This window comes from Pongo abelii, chromosome 5 (genome assembly GCF_028885655.2).
Source record: "Pongo abelii isolate AG06213 chromosome 5, NHGRI_mPonAbe1-v2.0_pri, whole genome shotgun sequence".
Taxonomy (NCBI): Eukaryota; Metazoa; Chordata; class Mammalia; order Primates; family Hominidae; genus Pongo; species Pongo abelii.
In genome coordinates this window covers 43512461-43534016 of record NC_071990.2, presented here as the reverse complement: position 1 = coordinate 43534016, position 21556 = coordinate 43512461, and the positions used below count along the sequence as shown (strand labels likewise).

The 21556-nt window shown below is 56.6% G+C and overlaps 1 protein-coding gene across 7 annotated transcripts in view; it reads right to left on the bottom strand.

Annotated features, from left to right (window-relative positions):
• Positions 1–1443: 1443 nt before the first annotated feature.
• TTBK1 (tau tubulin kinase 1) overlaps positions 1444–21556 on the bottom strand; it is a 45330-nt gene continuing 25217 nt past the window's right edge. For 2 of the 7 annotated variants that reach the window (XM_002816919.6, XM_063725249.1), the window contains 2 exons: positions 5854–7445; positions 1444–5159 (listed from right to left, as the gene is read on the bottom strand). In XM_002816919.6, coding sequence (XP_002816965.4) covers positions 4766–5159; positions 5854–7445 — 1986 coding nt within the window. In that variant the 3' untranslated portion in view covers positions 1444–4765. Of the gene's footprint in view, positions 5163–5853; positions 7446–21556 lie in introns of all 7 variants that reach the window. The other 5 variants (XM_063725248.1, XM_063725250.1, XR_010140495.1 and 2 more) reach the window with 4 other exon arrangements.

Genomic DNA, 21556 nt, shown 5'->3' with positions numbered 1-21556 from the left:
TTACCTTATTGTAAGAATACAGTATATAATATATATAAAACATATAAAATATGTGTTAATCGACTGTTTATTATTGGTAAGGCTTCTGGTCGACAGTAGGCTATTAATGAAGTCTTGGGGGAATCAAAAATTATAGGCAGATTTTCAACAGCAAGGGGTTCGGTGCCCCTAACCCCTGTGCTGTTCAAGGGTTAGCTATATATATGTGTGTGTATATATATATATACATATTCAGAAAGGTAATTTAGCACATATTCCATATATTGTAAAATACCCTAATGGTGGGCCGGGTGCAGTGACTCACGTCTGTATCCCAGCACTTTGGGAGGCTGAGGCAGGCAGATCACCTGCGGTCAGGAGTTCAAGACCAGCCTGGCCAAAATGGTGAAACCCGGTCTCTACTAAAAATACAAAAATTAGCTAGGCGTGGTGGCAGGCACCTATAACCCTAGCTACTGGGGAGGCTGAGGCAGGAGAATCCCTTGAACCTAGGAGGCAAAGGTTGTAGTGAGCTGAGCCCCCGCCACTGCACTCCAGCCTGGGCAACAAGAACAAAACTCTGTCTCAAAAAAATAAAAAATAATAAAATGCCCTAGTGGGAACTGCCCCATCATCAAACATGTTAATGTTTCCACTGCAAATATAGATGATAAGTGGAATTAATAAAGATTATAAATGGTCTTGTCAGGTTTGTTTTTTTTTTATAACAAGTGAGTGTGTGCCAATCTAATACGAGAAATCCCAGTTTTCAGAACTTTCTGGGTTTCAAAAGTGCAGATGAGGCTTTCTGGAGCCATACAAAGAATAGTGCACTGAATAATTTTGGACACATGTAATTTTGCAAGTGTACAAATACATCCACAGGATACAGTTCTAAAGTAGAGAAGCTGGGACACAAGCCATGCTCATTTGTGATTTTGATAGATTTTTTCATAATAATAACTTTGCCTGTGAGCTGCTACACTGCATGATTTTCCAGACACTCTCACTTTTGTCTGTTAACTTTGGGGTAATGAAAATTCTTCCTCGAGAGTGGGAAGGAGGAAGAGAAGCGAATTAAAGGGTATAGGCGGGCTGTGGTGACTCACCCCTGTAATCCCAACACTTTGGGAGGTCAAGGCGGGCCAATCACATGAGGTCAGCAGTTCGAGACCAGCCTGGCCAGCATATCAAAACCCTGTCTCTAGTAAAAATACAAAAATTAGCCGGGCATGGTGGCGCACATGTGTAATCCCAGCTACCTGGGAGGCTGAAGCACAAGAATCACTTGAACCTGGGAGGCGGAGGTTACAGTGAGCTGAGATCATGCCACTGAGCCCCGGCCTGGGCAACAGAGCAAGACTCCCTCTCAAAAAAAATAAATAAATAAAAATAAATAAATGGTATAAACATACAGTGAGATAGAAGGAATAAATTCAATGTTCGAAAGCTGAGTAAGGTGACTATATTTAACCAAAATGTATTGTACTTGGGTAATGGATGCTGTAAACACCCTGGCTTGGTCACTACACATTATATACATGTCACAAAATTTCTCATGTACTCCATCAATTTGTACAAATAATTTAAAAAATTCTTCCTCCTGGCCTGTCTGCACAAAGCCAGACTCAGGGTCTCTGGCCCTCAGGAGAAGCGTCCAGAGGGCTGTGAGAGTGTACGATTTGCAGTCAGAAGGACAGCAGGACAGTCCCCTTCCTGCTCTGTGACCCTGAGCAAGTTACCTGTGTCTGTCCTGAGCTTTCATTTCCTCCCCTGCCTCCAGGACAGTCCCTCCGCACTTGCCCACCAACCTGTGCTCCACTCTCCTGGCCAGCCCCGGCCCCAGGAACTGGGTTTTGCCTGCCCTCCCGCAGGGAAGAAGAGTCCAAGCCAACAGAAAAAGGTCCACAGGCTTTTTAATGGTGTGATGGCTACTTCCCTTTTGAGACCCGATCTAATCATTGACAGTGGCTTCCAGGGTGTTTTGGGGTGGGGTGGACAGGTGCAGGATGGGCAGAGGCCATGCAGTGACTGGGAAGGGCTTGGGGAGGGGTGTTACATTCTGTTTGGCATGTAAACATTCTTAGGTGGCTTCCCGAGGGAGGGGAAGGGCAACTCCCTGCTCCCCACCCCATGCCCACCAGGGCTGGTCCCTGGAGTTCAGAAGACTGAGCAAACCAGGCCCCTGTGTGAGGAGCTGGGAAATGGGGAGCCTGGGGCACAGCCCCTCTCCTCTCCTGTGCCCCCTTCGTGCATGGTGCGGCTGGGGAGGGAAGGCATGTGTTGGGGTGAGCAGACCCTGCATCTGAGTCAGTGACATAGGTTGTTGTGATGGGGAAGTGCTGAGGGAGGTGGTGTGACACTTTTACAGAGGAAGGGCTCAGGACCTGGAGGCCTGGTGGAGAGAATGAATGCTCGGGGGAAGAGGCTGCAGCTGGGGTTGGGGGCACCAGGAGATGTGGCTTCCTCTGCCCTGGATGCTTCCTGGGGAGAGGCACAGAGGCAGTCCCCTAGGTGACCCCCTCCCCACTGGCCCACTTTCCCTCCCCCACCTCGCCTGGTGACATTCAGTGACTCAGAGGCCTGAGGTCAGTTGGGAGCCCTAGGGAGGTTTGGAATCCCAAGGGCAGACTGGGTTTCGCGTCTCTGCCAGCTCCAGTGCTGAGTGAAGCTGGGGGTAGAACGGACCTGGGGCTCTCTCAGGCCCCCCTCTTCCTCCCAGCTCCAAACCAGGGTGTTGTTGGTCCCGGGGCAGAGGTGAGGCTGGGGGCCCTACATTCACGGTTCGGTTGGTGGCAAGGAGCAGGCCCAGGGCCTGGGCACCAGGAGTCATGCCCTGGTCCCCACCTGGCACGAGCTGATTGTCATTCCGAGAAGCTCTAGGTGGGAGGCAGTGGCCCTTCCTCCACTCCCTCTGCTGGACCCAGAGGGCAGTAGAGGGCCTCGGGAGGGCCTCAAGTTGACAAGGAGGGCTCTGTCCGGAGAAGTTTCCTGAGTGTTCTGGGAGCTTCTGCATCAGCGTGGGGTGGACATCAAAGGCTGTCCACCCAGGAGTCCTCCCCTCAGCTGGTCTGCAGAGAAGCCACCACCCTGGCCTGGAAGTGGCTGCCCAAGCTGCTGACTCTCCATGAGGGGGAGGCTGCTTTCAGGATCAGCTGCCTTGTGGGCATCCTTCCGGGTGATAGTGGCTAGATGCAGCCAGACTGCTGGGGCACACTAAGGCCTTTCTTCCTCTTTCCCTGGATGTCTTGGCTTGCTCTCTGTGACTCAGGGAAGGACAGAGAGCCTAGACCAGGGGACAGAGGCTGCAGGGGCCTGTCCAGATAGGCAGGGCTGGCTGTCCCATCTGCAGCCGGTGTGCTGCTTGCCCCAGATGTAGGCAGTCGAGGCTCATGATGAGGTGGGTTGAGCTATGCAGGAGCCAGAACCCAGGAAGAGTCCCCACATCCATTCCTGGAGTAGAGCAGCTGCACGGGCTGGGGTTGGGGCAAGAAGGAACAGGCTGAAGGGTGAGCTGAGGGAAGAGTGGGCTTGGGCTGGGGACCCATCACTCAAGCATACAATCTGGAAGTTAGAAGGGCCTTTCTGCCTCCAGGGGCCAGCTGTCTGTTGGTCCACCTGTCTCTGCTCCCTCTGCCCATTGCGGGAGATGATGCCTGAGCCAGCCCTCCCTCCCTCCCACAGGCGGGAGGACAGGGAGGGTGACCCCACCAGAACTGAGTCCCCGAATCTCCGAAGGGCCAGCGCAAAGATGGTAACCAGCCACTCTCCACCTGCACTGAACTCAGGAAAGAGCAGGTTGGCTGGAACTGCAGTAAGCAGGACTGAGGTTAGATGACAGGAAGGAATTCCTGATGGTGAGGGGTCCTGAGCACTAGATCAGGGGAACAGGGGAGGGAGTAAAACTTTGTTAAAGCCCCTTCCAACTTCCCACTGGGAAATACTTGCCCAGGAAGGCAGCCCACACACCTCCTATGGTTCCCACAGAGGCCCCACCCAAATTTAGGAGGCAAGAGGTTTCTGCACCCCAGAGGTGCAGGGGAGCACATCCCCTGCCCACAGAATCACCTGCCCACCCATCTCCAAGATCACTTGCCCACTGCCTCTCACCGAGTTGTCCAGGATGGAGCCAACTTTGGGGCAGGTTAGACCTGCCCCCTCACACCTGAGTAGACCGATGTTCCCTGGGTCCCCAACCCCAGCCTGGCAGTCCAGAGGCCGTCCCTGGCCACAATGGCTCCCAGAAGACTGTGGGGTTGAACCCTCGTGGGGAGGCTGGAGCCTCCACTTCTGGAATTTGAGGCTGCTTCTCTGAAGGGGTGGGGGGACTTTGGCTGGAAAGGGGTCGGAGGAGGGCAAGGCGCCGCAGGAGGTGTAGGCAGAGGTTGCTGGGGGAGCATGGAGAGTAGCCTAAGCCTGGTGGGCGAACGAACCAGGCGTCCCCAGAAGTGGAGTCCTCAATGAAAAGTGGCTGAGCCTTCCCCGGGGCGGAGAGACTGATGTGAGGCTGGCCGGCCTGACGGGCGGCAGGAGGATGAGAGGACACAGGGCGAGGAAGGGGAGGCAGACCCTCCCTGCGGCGCAGGGCCGCGTCCCCCACCGGCCCTAAGGCCTGGCAGGGCGCCGCGTGTGCTCGCGCGCGTCCTCGCGGGTGCAGGCGGAAAGCTGGGGCCGCGGGTGGCGCGCGTCGGGCGCGTAAGGCTGTGCTGGGAGCTGCTCCAGTGTGGCCGGCTGCGGGTGGGGGGCCGGGGTGAGGGTGGGGGACCGCGGAGAGCCGCGGGCGTCATTATCTGGCCCCCGCCCGGCCCTCTGCGCCTCCTGCCCGGCCTTTGGTTGTTGCGCGCTGAGCCTGGAGTTTCCCTCTGGGTCCTTTCTTGGAGCCCCCAGGGGAGGGGGTGCCATCAGGCTGGGCCCGGGCCGGCGGGACGCCCCGGGGCGGGGGGACCCCGGGCCGGGCCTGGTGCGAGGGGGAGGGGCTCTCTCTGCGGGACAGGGACTGGCTCCGGGGGGACGCGCTGGCATTGCGCGCGGCGGATGTGGACGCGGGGAGGCGCGAGCTGCGCGGCGCTGGGGGCCTGGCTCCGGCTTGGGCTCGCCCTGGGCCCAGGCCGCGGCCAGAAGGTTGTTTAGGGCGGAGGTCAGCAGCAGTGGCCGACCCTGGGGGCGTCTGCAGCTGGAGCCTGCTTGAGAGCAGAAGGAAGGAGAAAAGAAGAGGGCAAAGAAACAAAACAAGGAGAAATATTTCAGAATCCTCCTGGGCACTGAGCACTGGGGTCCGGCATCCTCAGAGCTGAGACTAAGACCATGGCACAGATGGGTAAACTGAGGCCTGGCTCTCTGTCCTCCAGGGCAGGACCTCGAGGGGCCACACGCTTCCAGGCTGCTGCTGGAAGAGCCTGCTGCTGGCTTTCTGGAAGAGCCTGCTGCTGGCTTTCTTTGGGGTCCTCATTTCATCTTTAAAATTCTCATGGATTTTGCATTCTAATCTAGAATATACCTATGTTTATATTAATATGAAATAATGTTTTCTCCCAAGGAGTCAAAGCACTGGGCTTTATCCTTTGGCTTCCAATGCCCCATGGCATACCAGAGGCTGTGTGTGGACCCACTAGCCCCCATCAGCTTTTCCTAAGCCTGGCGTCTCCGGCACCCTTTCCACACATGCTTACTGAAGCCACTTCCCCGAGCCCAGTGACAGGGCTGGAACCCAAATCAGAGTGAGGCAGAGCACAGTTGGGAGGTGCTGGACAGGAGGTGTCACTGAGGGTCCCTCCTGATCTTCCATAGCCCCTGACCTTGGTTCTGGAGAAGCCCCTGCTGGTGGAGGCCTGTGGCCACCCTCTGCCCACCCTGGGGCTGGCAGCAGTTTCTCACCTGCTGGTGATGGCTGTGTCCGATGCTGCGGCCGCGCCATGGGATCTGCTGGGGGGCTGCTGGGCTGCAACAGGCATGGGCACGCGGAGGCCAATGGGGCGGGGAATCCGGCTCCTGGTGGCGGCTGCCCTCCCGGCCTTCCTGGGCAAGGCCGCTGCTGGCTCAGAGGCGGGCGTGTCCTCCTCAGAGCCCGTGCCTGAGAGGGTCTCAGAGGCACGGCGCTGCTCCTCACTGGAGGAGGACGAGGCCCCTGAGGCCAGCCGCAACAGCAGGCGGCCCTGCCTCTTCTCCATCACCAGCCGCGCCAGGTCCTGCTGCGGCCGAGCCCGCTTGTTCCACCGCTCTTTGGCCGACAGTGAGCCTGAGGGCTCCGAGCCCGTGTCCTCCTCAGATAGCAGGACAGGGATACGGCTTCTGGGGCGAGAGCCTGGCATAGCATGGCGTCTGGGGGAGATGGTGGCCACTTTCTCAGGACTTGGCTCCAGCGGGGACACCGGGGCTGGCCCGTCTGCAAGGGCCGGGCCATTGGGCAGTGAGTTTGTGGCCATCTCTGAGGGGGTTTCCCGGGGGGCCCCAGACAGGGCAGAGCCGTCTATCTCGGCCCCATTCAGCCCTGACAAGGCGAGGCCGTTCTCCAGGGGCGCTCGGGCCCCCTCCTCCACAGCACCCCCATCAGAGGCCAGCTCCAGACCCAGCTCGCCCCCAGCGCTGAACTCCTCAGACCGCAAGGCTTGTCCACCGGAAGACATGACGTTGAGGTGGGTTTTCTCCGCAATGTGCACAAAGGTCCTCTCAACTTTGGTGAAGGGTGAGGAGGTGACTGCCACGCCCCCGGCCCCTGTGGTCACTGTCCCGGCCCCCAGCCCTGCCCCAGGCCCCGGGGGCTTGGGCTCAGACTTGAGGACAGAGGACAGGGTGCCTGGCTCAGATACATCCAGCTGGCTGCCTGTGGGCTGGGGCCGCTCATGCTGAGGAGTGAGGGCAGCCAGGGTGCCCAGGTCGGGGTCGGGGGCCAGTTCGGCAGTGACGGGCGACTTCTTCATGTCGCCAGGAGAGACAAGCACCAGCGTTTTGGAGCCCTCCTCAGGCTCCAGGTCCCCATCGGCCATGGAGGCCCGGCCCCTGGATTCCTTCTGATCGTCTGCCAGCAGCGTGGACGGGGCGCCCTCCTGGCTCCGGTCGGTGCTCCTCTCACTCCCCTCACTGCTGGAGCCACTACGAGGCCCCAGCACCTCCCCCAGGGCAACTGCCGCTGCAGCCTCCTCCTCCTCCTCTTCCTCCTCCTCCTCCTCTTCTTCCTCATCCTCTTCCTCTTCCTCTTCCTCTTCTTCCTCATCCTCTTCTTCCTCTTCCTCATCTTCCTCCTCCTCCTCCTCTTCCTCCTTCCCATTAGCCTGAGGCTGAACAGGAGCCAGTGGGACCTGGGGGGTGGTGAGCAGCATGTGCGAGAAGCCCACCCTCCGGACCCTGTTGAGCAACCGCGCCCGTTCTCGGTAATCGGAGAGGTCTCTTTTGAAGTCCTGGTAGGGCAGACTCAGAGGCACAGCTCGTGGGAGGCCATTCACCTCAAATGGGGGCGCCACGGAGAACACCTGCAAGGGGCACACACAGGGACCCTCTGAGGTCACCCACCCTCCTGGGCCCAGGAAGACTTCAACTGCACCCACAAGCTAGGAGACTCACAGGCCCAGGTTGTCTACCAGAGTGTGAGCTCCATAAAGGTAAGCACAGGCACTGGGTCTGTCTTGTTCACTGCTCTGTCCTCAGGGCCTAGAATGGTCTCTGGCGCCTAGTGAGTGCTCAGCAAACCTCTGATGAATGACTGTCCATGCTCTAGGTCCCCTGAAGTCCCAGGCCCTGATCCTGGTGGCCTTTCTGCCTCCCAGCCTCTCCATGTCCCCAGCCCCTCTTATCGCCATGTGCATCCTGCACCCAAGTCAGCAACAATAACAGAAAATGAAAACTGGAAGGAACCACGACCACCAGGCAGATCAGCCCTTCCTTTTACAGATGAGAAAGCCAGGTCCAGAGACGGGTGGCAAGTATCTGCACCACTTCCTGGATGGGCTGTGCCGGGCTGGCTCCTAGATGCCCTCAGTACCACCTCAGGGTGTGCAGTTTCTCTGTGGCCAGAGAGCTGGCTGCCCAGGGCCACTAGATCCTGTGCTGGACAAGGGCAAAGGCGGGGCTGTCCTCTACCCTTAAAAGTGCAGGCTGGGCCCCTTGACCTCCAATCCATCCTCTCAGCCAGGAATTTGTCCAGCCCTCGACAGGTATACTTGAGCTCCATTCCGTTTTCCTCTTCAAACCTTGGTGCAGAGCCCTTGGCAATGTGATGGACAAACCAGTTCTTGGTTTTCTAGACTCTTGCCATGTCCCCCTTAGCCTCCTTCCTTCCAGACTAGAAAGGTCTGACCACCTGGTCAGGACCTCGGTGTCCTTCACTCTAGCTGCTGTGTCTCCTTCACTCTAGCTCCACCCTGTTCAATACACAGACATCCCCAGGCACCCGCAATGCCCCGGGCCCATCAGGGCTGACACAGCTTTGTTCCATGGTGGGACGGTGCTGACAATGTCCAGCACTTTGCTAGCGTTTTCGAACACACTGGGCTTCTGTCTTCCTGAGCTAGCAGAACACAGCCCATCCAGACCAGAAGCCCCGGGGATATCCTGCCTCCCCACTTTCCTGCCTATCCACGCTGCCAAGGAGTCCTGCCAAGCATCCTTCTTAAACCTTTCTGTGTCTGCTACCCCAGGCCCACGAGCACAGCCTTGCCTTTCCTGGTGGTTCGCCAGCCACCGGCCTGTTCTCTCCATTCTGCGCTGCCATCCATCCTTTTTACATCTGCCTGAGTGATCTTCCTGAAACTTAATCTGATTCCATCTCTCTCTGCTTCAGATCTGCTGTGGCTGCCACAGTCCTTAGGGAGACAGTTCAGATCTTTTTTTTTTTTTTTTTTAATATGGAGCCCTGCTCTGTTGCCCAGGCTGGAGTGCAGTGGCACGATCTCAGCTCACTGCAACCTCTGCCTCCCGGATTCAAGTGATTCTCCTGCCTCAGCCTCCCTAGTAGCTGGGATTACATGTGCCCGCTACCACGCCCGACTAATTTTTTTTTGTACTCTTAGTAGAGACAGGGTTTCGCCATGTTGGCCAGGCTGATCTCAAACTCCTGACCTCAGGTGATCCACCCGCTTCGGCCTCCCAGAGTGCTGGGATTACAGGCATGAGCCACCACACCCGGCCTAAGACAGTTCAGATCTTTGACTTGGCCCATGAATCCCCCCACCCAACCCTGTGACCTGGCTCCTACCTGCTGCTCTGGCCTCACTTATTGCCACACCCTCGGTCCCCTGCCCCTGCCTACACTCCACCCATTCCGATGCTTCCAGAAGTTCCTAAGTGCATCTTCCAGCTCACACTTAGCCCAGGCAGTTTCCTCCACCTGGGGGTTCTTCTCACCTCCTCTCTGCACATGATAACTTGCTACCCTTCCTTCAAAACCAGCTCAAACAGCTCCTGGTCTTAGCAAAGAAGAGGCAAAGCCTTCCTGTCAACTTTCCTGTCCACCCACCAAGCAGATTTACTTACTCTCCCTTTTCTACTTGTTTTCCACATCCTTCCGTGAGAGAATCTCCCACCTATTGTTCTACATGCATGTATTTATAGGGTTCCCTCTCCTGATACACAGAGATCCCTGAGGGTTTCTTCATTCATTCCTTCAAGAAGTGGTCTTTGAATGTCTCTTGTCCTGGTCACCATGTTATAGTCTAAGAATCTGTGGATCAAGTATGAACAAGATAGAGATTGTCCTTATTTTCTCTATATAAGGAAACTAAGTGGGGATATGCACATTCCACAAAGGCTGTGATCATAAATGAGGTCATATAAGCAAAGGCATATAGCAGTTGCTCAGTAAATGTTAGCTCTCTCCCACCCCTTCCTCCCACCTCCTGCTCTGCTCGCCTTGGTTTGGAGGTCATTGGCCCCCTCCCCAACCCCAGAAAAGCCTGGATGCCACACCTATGGGGAGTAGAGTGTGGGGAAAGGAGGGGGCTCTGCCAGCCGAAGCCTCCATGCAAATAGCACAAAGCCTGGTGGAGAGGAAGGCAGAGACCTCCAAGGCTGAGGATCTGTCCAGGGCTGTGGCTGCTCCCCTTTCCAACTGCCATGATCTTCCCTGTAATCAGACCATCAGTGAGGATTTGGTGGGGGTGATGCAAGAAGATAGCTTCAGATTCCAGCAGGACCCCAGCAACCCTGTTTGGGCCAAGATAGCTTCAGATTCCAGCAGGACCCCAGCAACCCTGTTTGGGCCAGGTAGGGAACTTTCTTAGAAAACTTTTCTTAGTTAGAAAGTTTTCTTAGAAAGCTTTCTCAGAAAGCTCCCTACCTGGCTCAAACAGGGTTGCTAGGGTCCCCTCAGCCTGGGGAACATGGCAAAACCCTGTTTTCACTAAAAACAGAAAAATTAGCTGGGTGTGGTTACGCACTCCTGTGGTCCCAGCTACTCAAGAGGCTGAGGAGATCAAAGCTGCAGTGAGCTGTGATCGCACCACTGCACTCCAGCCTGGGCAACAGAGCCACACTGTCTCAAAAAACACAACAACAACAAAAAACTTTGTCCCCTCCACATATAGGCTGGAAGTGTCCAGAAGAATTTACTTTTTCTACACAATATTCGTTCTTATTAATCCATTCATTCATTTAGCAAACACTAAGCACCAACTCTGTGCCAGGCCTTGTGCTGGGACCCTTTGCCAGTCACCAATGTTATGGCTAGAGAAAATGGCTGGGTAGAGGTGGAGGGGCTGCTGTAAGCTCCCGGGTGAGTGGGGACCATGGGGTGGGTGGGTGCTGGCACTGAGAGTCAGGGACAGGCAGACAGACAGAGAGCTCTGAGCATGTCTCTCTCCCAACCACCTTTGAACTCACCCAACTGGCACCAGACACATCCTAGCCAGTAGGGATGGCCTTTAACTCCACCAGGCCACCCATTCTCCTCAGAACCTTTGCCTATTGTCCCTCTCTAATCCCTGGCACCTTGGTTAGAGACACCCTTTCCTTTGCTCTCTGGCCAGGCCCTGGATCTCTCTGAAAAGGCCCCATGTAGAGGATGGGATCCCCCCGCAACACACACACACACAGTGCTCACATTGGATGGTTGTAGGTGGAACCCTTTCTCCTGCCTCCAAGCCCTCCCCTCCTATTACCTGGGAGAGAGGAGGAATGAGAAATGGAAATCAATGATCAGTCATAAAATCAGACTGGGAAACTGAGGCACAGAGAGGGGCATGGATTTGGGCATTGGTCCAGGTTATGAAGCACATCTACCAGGGTGGCCCAGGACCCAAAACTCTTTCCAGTGTCTCCCACTCAGTCCCACATGGAGACACCTGGAACCCTCTGCCTTTTGGGAGGAAGAGCCCTGAATCTCAGGGTGAGGACAACTTTGCCCTAAGGATCACTGCCACCCCCACACCAACCTAGGCATGCTGGCTTTTCGGTTTCAAAGTCCCTCTGCCCTTCCCCCATCTGGCTGTGTGCTGGGGAGGGGCAGAGCCTGGGCTCAAATTCCTCCCTCCTCAGAGAGTAGCCTAACCCTCTCCCTGCTCTCCTGGATGCCCAGTGAATTATTCATCCATTTGCCCATTTGATCTTGAGTTCATTCACTCAGCCAGTGATCCACAGACACCATCAGTGTGCCTGGCCCTTTAGCTGTCTGACAAAGTTCACACCTTCTTGCTTCCTTCTCAGGGCAGCAACCTTTATGATTCTAATCTGCTTATTGTGGTTCCCAGGCCTGGCTTGGCACAGCATTGTCCAGAGTTGCTTTTTAAACATACACAGTCCTGGATCCTACCCCCAGATTCTGTAGGTCAAAGAAGAGGCCCAGAAATCTGGCTGTTTTAAAGTTCCTTAGTGATTCAGAGTTCAGCCAAAGGCATATGTGGTAAGGGTTGGGCTGTGGGGAGAGGAGGAGGACAGGCCAATCAAACTGATACCCTCAGAGAGAATGAAAGCCCCAGCCCCTCCCCTCCATGCACTGTGCCTCATCTAGAGGGCTAGGCCTCACCAGCTCCAGAGCCCAGCCCAAGTCCATGTTTACTCCAGTCAGGAGGAAAAGTGAAGGGAGAGGATGGACCAGACTCTGATCTTCAATTGTCACCAACAAAACTGGGCTCTCATGCCCTTGGGGAAACTTCTCTGACACCGACACTGGAGATGGGGCTCCACATAGCCCCATCCTTAATCCCCACACAGGGTGCATGGAGCCATGCCTGCCTGGACCCCAGCCAGCCCCAGACTTCAGGCACTGCACCCCGGCCCACGGTCCCAAAGTCGAAGATGCGGGGCTGGGAGGCAATGTGTGGCGAAAGCAGGAGGGTGAGCCCTGGCTCCCCAGTCCTCCCATGCTGAGGTGGGGGGCTTGTGCCTCTCACAGCAGTTCCTCCTCCTCTCTCAGAAACTGCCTTGTGCATGCCTCCCACCTCCTCTCCTCCACTAGGGAAGAAGCACCCCCAATGCCCCTGCTCCACCTGCGAGGAGATGAGATGTGCCCTCATCACCTCTGTCAGCTCCGCACTCAGCACCGCCTCTCCCAGACCCTTCACCTGCATTTGTCTGTCTGCGCCACCACTCTCCAAACGTCTCTGCCAAGCCAAGAGCCCTCCTCCACTCCACCCCACACCCAGGAGTGCCGGGGAAGGGGAAGGTAGTGGAAGGGGTAAGATGACCTGGGAACACGGCCACCTACTCTAGGTCTATGCAGAACTGCACACACTTGACCCCACATCTCTGTGTCCAAAACCCACCCTTGCCTGCCCCAGGGCGAGGAGCTGACAGCCTGTTGGGGGCGTCTTCTAAATGCCCCAGGGCTTTGGGAACGCAGCTGGAGCTTGCCCCTTTGCCTTTCTGTTTGGCAGTGTGCGGGGATGAGGTGGAGGTATGGGGGGGCCTTCCTCTTTTACATTGTTCTCCTCACCTTTCCCCTCTCTCTCCAGTCTCAGAAGTCTGCCATTATTTCCTTCTTAGTGGCCCAGCCCTCCCACTGACTGAGTTCTCCTTCAACCCATGTTCCATCCCTGCACCCCCAATCCCAGGCTCTCACAGTCCATGCTCCAGTGTCCCTCCTCGGCGGGCCACCCCCACCCTGGCACCCCCAAGGCCAAGGCTGCATCTCCCATATCTCTCAGATCGCCCATCGTAGCAGAGGGCCAGGGGGAGGCTCCTCAGTGCAGTGTCCTCGCACAGGCCTGTGGCATCCTAGCTTTCTAGTCCCACCAGACACTTGGTCTCAAAAGCCTGATCCCATAGAGAACTGATCACTGGGCCTGGTGGGCCCAGCCCCCTACTTCTACACACCCTCCATCCCCACCTGGAAGTTGGCAATTTGGAGTTGAGTCCCAGAGACCAGAGTCCACTCACCCCTTCCCTCCCCACGCATTCAGTGAAAGGAGACTGCCAGCAGGGCAAGGGTGACTCAAATCCAACTAGGCCCAAACCTTTGGGGTGCCCTCCTCACCCAGCTGCCTGGCTAAGGTGTGGACGAAGCTCATCCACTGACCCGGAACTTGCCCACCCCTCAGTCCTAGAGTCAGCAACAGACTAGGCCCTGCCCTCTGCCCAGCCCGGCAACCTCAGAGCCAGGGTCTACACTGAGAGCTGGGAAAGGAAGGGGAAGGGTGAAAGAAAGCAGGCGGAGGCGCAGGTTCCTGGAAGGCGTCTTTAATCAGGATTTGGTAGTACACAAGCTCTCCGGATTGTCTGCATTAACATACAGGGACTTAAAAAGGCACAAGATCCCTCGCACAGCGACGCGTGACGGCGGGGCGCCCCCTCCCCGCCCGTGCGCGGCCGTGTGCGCGTGGGTGCGTGTCCGTGTCCCACCCCCGTGGCGGCGCCGCGCGTGTGCGTGTCGGTTTCAAGTGTTGGATTTGTACAGTACTCGCAGTCTAGGGGCGGGGGGCTCAGTGCATGCTTTTCTACCCGGGCCTGGGGCCACCCCCCGACGCCGCTATGTACACTAAGGAGGACGCACCCCGGAGAGAGAGAGGAAGAAAAAAAGCGTCCCATTTTCGTGTGCGTGTGTGTGCGTGTGAGCGTGTGTGTGGTTTTGAGTTTTTCGTGCATGCTTCCGCTGGCCAGGGTCGGGGAATAGTGCAAGCGTATAATACAGTATTATTGCAGTACAAAATGGGGGGTGGAGGGAAGAACTTATGATGGGAAGGGAAGGCTCAGGAATAAACCGACTGGGACTCAGGACCTCCGCGAGGGTCCTCTCGCTAATCCCCTTCCTATCCCTCCCCCACTCCGCCCCCACCCCCGCAATTAGAAGGCGTCTCCTTACGCAGGAAGGGGCTCAGCTGGGCCCTGGTGCTGAGTTTCTCTCTCCCACCAGTCCCGCTTCTCCGGGGGCAGGGGCCAGCCCCTCTCCTCGCTGGACACTGAGAACTCTGAGGGCCCGGAGCCCCGCCCCCTCCCCCACGGAAGCCCCTCCGAGCGGGGAGCGGGGTCGACGGAGCAAGTGCAAAGGAAGCAGATGTTGGTCCCTGAGTTTTATTTTCGGGGGTGGGGGTGTGGGAAGAGCTGGAAATGGGGGGGCATGTTTGGTGACCCCCAGGGCCCTCAGTGGTGGGACGGGGTAGGGGACGCGGACTGGGGCGTGGGCAAAAAGGGGACTGTTGGGTTGCTCTGAGAGACCTGGGCTCAAAGCTCTGCTCCCCCTCAACTCTGGGCTCTTTGGCATCCAATTGCAAGGCCAATTATTGGGGCGGGGGTGGGGGGCAGCCCGACGGGCGGTGAGGTAACCGGAGTCAGGGGTGGGGCGACAGGGCCCTGCGAGCCTGGAGGCTTAGCCGAACGCCTCCGCCTGTCCCCATCCGCACCCCAGCCTGGCAGCACTGAGCGGAGCCCCACTCCAGCCCGCCCCCGCGCCGGGGCCGGGGACCCAGAGGCCGCCAGCCAGCAGCAGGGAAAAGCAAACGAAAACGGGCGCGAAGGCGGGGGCGACGGGGGCACCGGGGGACGCGAACCCAGGGGAAGCCTCGGCGGCGGGGTGGGGCGGGAGCGCGGCGGGGCCGAAGTCCGGCGGCGGGGGTGCAGGGCGCCGCGGGGCGCTGTGTGGGGCGGGCCGTACATTCGTGGCGCTGGCCGCGGGGGCGGGCGGGTGGACCGGGGCCCTGGCTTGGGGACCTGCGGGGGTCCGGCTGCGCAGTCCTCGTGCACTCCCGGCCGGGGCTGCTAGTGCAGGGTCCGGAGAGTGGGCGAAGTGCGCGCAGCTACGGAGGGAGAGTGTGTGAGTGTGGGTGTGAGTGCGTGAGAACCGGTTAGTGAGTGGCCAAGTGTACCCCACTGCCCGCACCCCCACAGCCTGTGCAGGGAGGGAGGGTGCGTGGTGGGACTGACGGCGGAGCCAAGCGGAGGAGAGTCTAGGAAGGTTCTAGGAAGGAGTCCTGTGGGCTCCATTTCCGCCTTCTCTCCACCCCTTCCCCACCCCTCATTTGGAGGAAGCGGGCACTCAGGCTTGGGGCCTCCTGGGCCGGGACGCCCACTGGATGGTGTGTGGGGAACCAGAGGGATATCGGAGGGTTGTGGCCCTCAGACTTGGAGCCTTTCCCTTAGGAAGAAGGATGCTTGACATTTTCAGGGGCTGACTGTATGGAGGGTGGGCTGGTTCCTGTCCCTTGAGTTGAGCGTGTCCCAGGTCTAAGTGGAGTTTGGGGTAGGGTGGGATGGGGTTCAGGCCCTCCTGAGAGATCTACACTTCCATCCCCAAGTACCACATCAACCCAAGGACAGCAGAGGATACAGCATTTTCCAGGCTCCCCACACACAGCTGGAGTTGCCCCCATCCCTGGTCAGAGCGACACCATCCCCAAGTATGGTCCCCTCCACTGCCCACTCCATATAGATACATTTACACAGCTCCTTCTGCCTACCCAGGGGCCTGAGGCTCCCCCCACCACTGCCTGGGCAAGACAGCACCACCCCTCCCCAGAAAAAGGGATCTAGGCAGGACAGAAGAGAGACCGAGTCTGGGGGTCCTGGGACCAGCATGGCTCAGAGGTGCCACCATCCCCCACTCACTGGGCAGGGCTGTGTGTTTTCCCCAAAACTGGAAATGCAAAGGGATATCGTTGGGCTCAGGACGTTAGCGGTGGGGATGAGTGTTCAGTGGTTATTGCTGTGACCCAAGCTGCCTTGAGTGTGTGGGGGATGTATATTAAGTTATCGAAAATTTACTAGCGCATTTGTCACAGACCCAGGGTCCTCAGAACATACCCTCTCCCATGGAGAAAATACTAGTCCCACCAGGAGGCCCCCACTCACCACAGAAAGGTCCACTGGCCCCCACACTCATTCAGGCACTTATGCACACCACATGTATACACACAGCACACCCCACACATCCCCACTGGCCAGGTTCGAGTTCCTGGGCAAGAACACTGTCACTTTTGAGTGCTGCAGCCCTGGACAGAGGGTGGTGCGGGAAGTCCTCAGGCTCACAGTGGTTGCAAAATGAGCTTAGGCCACCTCTGCCTGTAAACCATTTTGGTTTGGTTCATACAGTGATTTTTCTTTTTAAAATTAGATGCCAACAATTAAAAATTGGGAGGTTTCAAATAAAAACTAGAAGATAGTGGCAACAACTGGTTGAGCTGAGGATGGTAGGGGCATGGGAGTTCCCCTGTTTACCACAGTCCCTGAACCTGCCACTTCCCTGACACTGTTTGGATCTTGTTGATGTATGAGGTGGTGACAGCCATTCGGTGCTCACAGATGCCAGTGTCTTCCCTGTCTGTGAGCCTGACCCCTGGGACTTCACCAATCCCACTGAGGTCAGGCTTTGGAGCCCCTGCTTTCTCATGCAACTCCTCCTCTGCCCACCTGATCCCCAGAGCTGCTGTGGGATGCTTGGGGCCATGTGGGATTGAGAGGTTGGAGGTCTCTGGAGAGATAGGGTCCAGCCATTTCAACCAACCCCAGTACTCTGGAGTGACTCCCATCTGGACGCCACCCCATGGCAAGGTGGGAATGGAAAAGGAAGGAAAATATGGCTTGCTGACAACTCCCCTCTTTTCTGTAGACTGAGGAGGGGGCCCACCGCAAAGGACAATCAATCAACCAATACACAGACCAAGATGTTTCACAAACTCTGTCAAACAAGACCTCAGATTATTCGGCATGGGTGGGTTTTTTATATGTTCTGGTAAATAAAATGTTCTGATTAATTTGTTAAATGCAGATAATACTGGAATCTACCTCATAAGCTATCATGAGGTTTAAATGAGTTAATTTTGTAAAGTGCTTAGATCACTGCCTGGCACATAATAAGCACTGTGTGCCAGTGGCTATTAAATAAAATCACAAACAATTGTAAGCCACCACTAAATGCAGAGTGAGACTATCAAGTGCGAAAACACCACTTTCAAAATAGAACAAAGACAGCTGTCTCTTTTCAAAGCTGACCCCGAGGAGGCTACACGCTTTCCCCAAGCAGGGTATCAATCTTGAAACATTCTGGCCTCCTCTTGGGAAATGCTTCAGAAAACAAGAGTGACAATATTGCAGGCTCACAGCATCCCCACCTAGCCTGGGAACCGGAGACCGGCAACTCAATCCAAACCATGTGAAGCTCTGCCGAGCTTCACGTGAACTTGATCCAACACAAGTGGCTTAGATAACCTTAACAATTTCCAAGAGTCAAAGCCACCCCGAAAAGATAATATTATTAAGATCACCTGTTAGCTCAGAGCTTTATGGCTTACAAAACACTCTCCCCTCCACCATGGAGGATATACAAAAAGATGTCCCCCTAAAGGACAACATGCTTTGAACCATGGCCTTGCTTTAAAGGACACACCCTCTCCCACAGGCGTCAGTTCTGAGGTGGGGGGTGTGTGTTTGAAAACTCAGCCACCTTCTCAATGCTGGATCTCCCACTTCCAAAGGCGTTGGAGACAGTAATATGTGTGTAATGCTAAAATGAGGCTGAAGCCAGTGCCGTCATCTTTGATATTTCGCAAGGCACTTTGGGATCTTAGAGTACCTCAGGGTTCTGGTCACTGAGATGGAGCTGTGCTCAGGGTTGAGTAGTGGAACCCTCTAGAAGGGAATGCTGGATCACAGAGTGCTTGGTTTCATCCAACCCCAGATTGGGGGAGATCCCTGCCCACATTGCTGCTGACTTATAGAGCAGATGGTGGGCAGGTTCCCTTCACTTCACCTCCTGCCACTACCTTGGGTGGATGGGAGGAGGGCAAGAGGAGGGGGCTGGGGGAGGCGGTGCCAGCAGGAGGGGAGTGGGGCCACTGTTCAGCCTCACCCCGTCACCTTTTGTGCTTTTTGTTTTCTGTCCCTTCTCAAAGGGTCCACCTTGACCCTCTCCTGCCTACTGCCTGAGCAGGGTGCAAAGCCATCCAAAACAGCCCGGAGGGCAACAGAGGCTTGGGTTTGGGGAGATTCAAAAGTGAGCAGCTGAGATGGGGGTGGGGGTGGGGCACAAGTATTAGAACCCAAATCTGGCTTTTGTTGCCAGATGGAGAAGGTGCTCTTGGCCCAGACATCCTCAAAAATAAATAAATAAATAAATAAATAAATAAATAAATAGACTTACAAAGAAAGATTTTGGGGAAAGGAGTGTGTGACTATGGAGTGGCTTATGTGGATGGTGTGGATGAGCCATACCACAATGGTGGCCCTCTGTGTGGAGAGTTTGGCTCCAGGGCACTGCCCACCACACTTATGGCACCCCCAGGCAGGGGCCAGGGCCCTGAGGCCTCTACTGTAACCAGAGACATCTGGGGAATTGATGGGCCAAGCAGAGGTTACAGGGAGAGAGGGGTAGAAGAGTGAAGCTGGGATGAGAGTAGGTACATAGGAAACTACCAATGACTGCATAGACATCTTTCTGGCTCCCTAACACACATGTGCATACACACACTCATACAGCACTGTGCAACTTGTGCACGTGCCAGTCACATTGAGGTTTATGTAAATGGCACTTCCTGGAATTACACAGTGCACAGCCTGAGCATTCATCCATGGCAGCCCTTCCGCATGCACAGACGCTCATTCGTAAGCACACTCTTATGCACAAGTGTACGTGCATGCACACAAGCAAACATACAGACACAGTCTCACTGAAATAAACATTTTGCAAATCTTTGGGCCTCCTCCCCTCCCCATACAGGCACTGCCCTTTCTGGTACCCACTTCGCTACTACCGCATTCCCCAGGGGAACAGAGGTGCTCGCTGACATGGGCAGGATGAATAAAGGGAACCCTGGGCTCCCTGCAGTGAAGGTTGGGGGCTGAGAAATGGGCAGAAGAGGCATGCGCAAGCTGGCATCCTGACACTTCCCCACTCCCAAGTGTCCAGATCCCTATCCAACCTGCCTCTCTTCTGCTGTGTCTTCACCACCGCCCTTAGGGCTGACGGAGCACCTACAGGAAGGAGTCACCCTCTGAGAAGGGCAGTGGTGGGGCTGCTCCCACCTGGGATTTGTCCTGAGACACTGGTTTTGCTGACAAGCACACAGTTTCTTGCCTCATCCTTAACAACCACCTTCGCTGCCACTGCTTCTAAGCTGGGTCTCCTCGTTGCTCAGTTCCAGCCTGCCTTGAGAGGTGGATCCCAGGCCCCTCTCATCCATTCTCAGTTCCTGAAGAGCCGAGGGCAGACACCCAATCTTACCAGGGAGTGATGGCACAGGTGTCTTGGGGGAGGGGCAGCCTACCATGGACTGAGCCTTCCTGGGGTAAGATGTGTGAGGAGGGAACTCTGTCCTCAATGATGATGGCCTGGGAAAGTCTTGCTAGGTCACAGGGCTCCTCCCCTCATCACTGAGCATTGAAACACTCCCCACCACATTCCAAACCTGGCTGTCCTGGCCTCCATCCCATACACAGGGACAGGGACACACACACATACACACACACACACACACACACACACACACACACTCCACGCAAGGAGGGTCTTGGCCTCCTGCCAGCCCCTCGGGGTGAATCAGACCCAGCCATGCCAAGAGATCACAAATTAAACAGAACAAAGCCCATGCCAGAGTGCCTCTGGCCCTGCAGGCCTCATCTCCCTGACACCTTTCTTTCCACTGGACTCTGGACCCATCAGTGGCTCCAGCTGAGCGCCCCTGCCCTGTCCTGGAAACTGTACCACCAGCCCCACCCCTCCCTGCACCATTTGGCTGGCACCTACAAAGGGAGCTGATGGAGGGGGGTGGGACGGAGACTCTGCTTGGGGTGGGAGTATTACAGTACCTTGGGCCGACGTTCTAGGGGGCCTGTATTGCCTGATGGGGTGGGATGGGGTGTGTGAGTGTGTGATTATTGCGTCCTGGGAAGGAACCATGGTCCTCTGCCTCCTCCCCACCCCCCCCCACCTGCCCCCTCCAGGAGGGGGGGGGCCCAGCCTAGGTCTTGTGGGTGAACCGGGCCCACACCTGCTGCAGCTGGGACCGCGAGATGCGGAGCACCGAGGGCATGAGTCTGTGGTTGCCAGCAGCGAGGGGCGCGTGGCGCCGGTGGGGCGCCCGCACAGGGCTGCTCTCGGCCGAGCGGCTGCGCTGAATGAGGGAACCGGAGGAGCCCGAGGAGCCGCCGCCGCCGGGGTGAGGGTAATGCTCCGTCTCCAGCGTGGAGGAGGAGAACACGGAGGACGCCAGTCGTCGCAGGGGGCTGTACCGCGGGAGGGAGTGCCCCGAGAGTCTGTCCTCCTCCAACTGAAAGAGACCAAGAGAGTGGAGGGAAAAGAGGTGTCAGGCACAGACTCGACAGCTCCGTCTCCGGGGCCACCCACCGCTCACAGCCCCTGCGGCGCCGGCGTCCCGGGCAAGTGGGCGGGGTCAGGCAGGGTGGAGGAGGGTGCAAACCACCCGCCCCAAGGTCCTGCCTCAGAATCTAGGCTCTGGCCTCCAATGCCCTTACCCCTCCTCCTCCTCTCTGGAACTTCTCATACTATGGTCTCTGCAAGGAGACCGTGGTCACTCACCTCCTCCGAGAAGCCTTCCTGGCTTAGTCCTACCTAGCTCAGGGTTGTTCTGGACTGGGGAACCCTTTCTCTCGGGAAGGTGGCTCTGTGCTCTGAGAGAGTTTCTTGCCATGTGTTGACAGCTGTGTGCGGCTTGTCTCCCCAGCTAGATTCCGTGCTACTCATTAGGTCTCAGAAACGTTCCCTGTACACCCTCCGCCTTGGCACCCCCGCCCCATCACAGGGAGGTGTTGGGATCGGGGTGACCATGCGGCATAAGGTGGTACTCTAGAGCCCAGTTACTCGTGTTTGAATCCTAACTCCACCACTTAAAATCTGAGTGACCTTGAGCAAGTTACTGCACCTCTCTGAGCCTCAGCTTCCTCCTCTGTAAAATGGGGGTCATAATGGTGCCCACCTCAAAGGGTGGTCATGAGGATTCGATGTTATAAGATGTGCAGCACTTGGAAAAGCACCCGCCATGGAGTAAATGCTGCCCTCTTCACTGAGCCATTTTAGTATCTAATTTTAAATCACTCTTCCGAATGAGGGAAGGGATGGACTCGTAGGAGGAGGGGCAAACAAGTCATTTCTTGAAAGTGGCTTTTTCCCTGCCCCCTCAAAGTCTGAGCCACCAGGCAGCTTGTGTGTGGGGCTGGGCAGAGCTGCTGCCTCGTCGCCTTCTGGAAGAATCCTGCTGTGTGCCCCCAT